The sequence below is a fragment of the Cuculus canorus genome, chromosome 8 (genome assembly GCF_017976375.1).
Source record: "Cuculus canorus isolate bCucCan1 chromosome 8, bCucCan1.pri, whole genome shotgun sequence".
Classification (NCBI taxonomy): Eukaryota; Metazoa; Chordata; class Aves; order Cuculiformes; family Cuculidae; genus Cuculus; species Cuculus canorus.
This window is the reverse complement of record NC_071408.1, coordinates 12,279,852-12,283,298: the sequence shown is the minus strand read 5'-3', so window position 1 is coordinate 12,283,298 and position 3,447 is coordinate 12,279,852. Positions and strand designations below refer to the sequence as shown.

The 3,447-nt window shown below is 41.1% G+C and overlaps 1 protein-coding gene across 1 annotated transcript; it reads left to right on the top strand.

The window, feature by feature from the left end:
• Nucleotides 1-222: 222 nt before the first annotated feature.
• Nucleotides 223-3,196, top strand: LOC104054726 (regulator of G protein signaling 2). The gene is given in 7 exon segments (XM_054073014.1): nucleotides 223-281; nucleotides 515-573; nucleotides 576-622; nucleotides 718-748; nucleotides 751-777; nucleotides 1,644-1,810; nucleotides 2,253-3,196. Coding segments are annotated over 7 exon segments (585 nt in total). The 3' UTR covers nucleotides 2,448-3,196.
• Nucleotides 3,197-3,447: the final 251 nt, after the last annotated feature.

Here is a 3,447-nt window from a genome sequence, read left to right as displayed (position 1 = left end):
TGTGGAAAAAAAAAAAAATAAGGAAAAGAGAGATTAAGGAAATAAAAGGGGAGGGGGAAGAAGAAAAGGAGGAGGGAGAAAATAAGAGGAAAACAAAGTAAAGGTTAAAAGAGGCGCGACCCTAGCGCGGCGGAACGCCCCGTCCGCCCGGCCCCGCCCCCCCACCCTATAAGGCGCGCGGCCCCGGCGGGCTCCTCAGCACGCGTTGGGGCTGTGGTGCGTATGGAGCGGGGCGGGAGGCGCCGCGGCGAGGCCGAGGGAGGCAGGATGAAGAGAACTGTGTGAGTCCCGCGGGGAGAGGTTGTGTCTCGGCTAACGTTAGTCCTTGGCTGGCGAGTAAATCTGTCGGTTTAAACGAGGGGGATGTGGTTTTCTTGTCCTCAGACAGACGCTCTGGGTCACTCTCGATACAAAGCTAAAAAGCAATGTCGGGAAAACGTGCAGCTTTTGACAGGAGAGGAGCTGGTGGCTAAAGCTCTTTCATTTTAAACGTGCTACTTCTCTGTTCTTCCAGCATTAAAGACTGGAAAGCGAGACTGAGCTACTTCCTACAGAATTCTTCCAACGCTACTAAAATGAATCTAAGAAAGGAGGGAAATGCCGCATCTACTTCAGGTAAGCTGTGAGAAGGAGACTTTTATTTAAATAACTTGAGTGTTCTACAGAAACAATGAAGTTTGAGCAATGATGTCTAATGTTGTCTCTCTCTTTATGCAGACCTTCCCTGAAGAAGCCCAGCTGTGGTCCGAGCTTTTGATGAACTTCTTGCTAATAAATGTAAGTTTGTCTTTGAAAATTACCATTCAGGAGCAAAGGGATGGTACAGCTCCTATGTCTGTAAGAGATTGCTTCCTTGGATGTCAGGGTTGTAATTTTGTGATTTAAAAGAGTGTTTATTCTGGTCTTGAAAGTTAAATGTTTAAACTGTTTAAAATCAAAATTTGTAAGTGTTCTTAAAATATTTAAATTAGTATTAAAACATCTAGAATACTTCATTGTAGTGGAAATTTTTCTTTAACTACCCTCGTAGTTAAAACCGTACCTGTCAGCTTGGCTTTGCCATATGTGAGAAGAGTATTCATGCACTGTGCTCACTGCTTAACCAAGGCATATGCAACTCAAACAGCTTGGGAAGGAGTCTGCAAACACAAGTTCTATGATCTCAGGACTTTACTATATCTCTACAAGGAAATGCACTCAACAGCAGAGCAAAAAGACTAAAATATTACCATTTGCTCTTTGAACTTGAGTCATCCTTTCCATTACAAAAGATATTCCAGAGGTTTGTAGCACAGTCATAAATATTTACTCCAGTGTAAAGTTTAACGCAGGAGATTGTATTTAGAATGATTTTTTTTCTTAAAATATATGCAGTCATCACAAGGGAACTCGCTGACTAGAAACAGCTTTCATTTTTTGCTTGTCTAAAAAAACATGGCTAATGCAAAATGAAGCCTGCCAACCTGTTAGAATGTTAGTTTGTTTGCATTCATAAATGTGGAACTTTTTTTATTACTAATATATCCCTTAAAGAAACAGACTTATAACAAAATGTTTGGTAGAAACAGATGTGACCAGTGGGTGAAATCAAGATTTCTGAAATATTTATTTGGATGCTTTTTTGTTTTTTTTTTTCTCCCTAGATGGTCTTGCTGCTTTCCGAGCTTTCCTGAAGTCAGAGTTCTGTGAAGAGAACATAGAGTTCTGGTTGGCCTGTGAAGACTTCAAGAAAACCAAGTCACCCCAGAAGCTGACTTCGAAAGCAAAGAAAATCTACAATGACTTTATTGAAAAGGAGGCTCCCAAAGAGGTAAAGGACCTATTTAAACATCACTGCCCTGTTTTAGAAGTCTTAAAGACCTTCTTTACTTCTCTGAGCTCACTTTAAAATAGATGCCAAAACTACATCCTACATACTTCACTGTTAACAGCTGTTCTGAATGTAACTCTATTCCCTACTGCCTTTTTCACCAAGCTCAAAAGTGGCACAGCAGTATTTCAGTTTCCATCTTAACTGGAATAGTCAGCAGCCACATTTATTGCTCATTGTCTATTTAGAGAGTGTAGTACTGCAAGGTAGCATCATCTAGATTACTGGGTTTTGTATTAAAGAAGAATTTTCTTCAAGGGAATTTATTAATTTAGCATGGTAGTAATGGCCTTGCCTGTTTTAACTCTTCAGAAGTGTTATAGTGTATTGTGTTTATTTGAATTCAGTTCTCAGAAGTAATCATCCTTTTTTTTTATTTCAGATAAACATAGACTTTCAAACAAAGAACATCATTGCACAGAATATTGAAGAAGCCACACATACCTGCTTCAGTGCAGCACAGAAAAGAGTTTACAGCTTAATGGAGAATAACTCATACCCACGTTTTTTGGAATCTGAATTCTATCAGGAGCTGTGCAAGAAGACACCTATCACCAGAGCAGCCCAGGGTACATGAATGATAGAGAAGAGTGCAATGAAGCCTCTTGGCTAGTGAGGAAACAAGCTAAAGCTCATGGCAGCATCCTGACCCCAGAGACTTAGATACTGAGCACCCTGTGTGTTTGCCATGTTGCAAGGACAAATACCGACTTGGTGCAAAACTGATGGCAGAGTGATGCTTTTGGAAGGCATTGAGAGTTGACAGGAGACATGTGCCAGCCCGCTGCTTGTGATGTGCTTCTCAGAGTGCTGCAGAGAAGGAGACTCCATGCATTAGACTAAACCATACACTGTTCAAGTCCTTGCTGAGGTGGCGGTGCAGCAGATCAGAACAGAGCTTCCTTTTTACAAACAGAAGCTGCTCTGTACAGTTGTGCTGGGAACTTGAGTAATTGGTTGCATATTCATTTTTCCTAAACATCAGCCAGTGTTGCAATCATCAGTCACTTGGTGTATTAACACTGGTTGTGTAGTAGCCTCTAGCTGCTAAGAGATGGTTGGGTTTCTGTCCAACTTCCAGACAGTAACAGCACTGTGCAGCAAGAGGTGAGGAAGAGAGCTAACAGTGCCCAGAGGAACAGGTTCTACAACTAAAGTATGCAGGGCTAGCTTGTGTCAGCTGGGCTGCAGGAAGCCAGCTCGAGGGCGTACAGGAGCTGTATAGTGTTATATTTCTGTGTGGATTATGATTGTGTTGAATGCAACAATCTCATAATTCTGTCTTGAGGACAGCAAACTTCAGTGAAGTATCTTATTTTTAATAAACAATTTTGATAAAAAACTTTTGTTGCTTAATTCTTTGCACACAGATAATGCCTGGCACTGAACTCCTGAGTAGTGGGATCGCGTGGTCTGGGTGTGACTTTAATAGGACTAATCTTAAAGCAGTTAACATCTGCCTTGTAGACTAAGAGCTTTATTGGTTTGGGGTTTTTTTAACAGAATAAAAATCCTTGTAGGCTTTTGAGCTAACAGGAGAGACATATTCCATCACATCCTTTGTCTTAACCATGTCA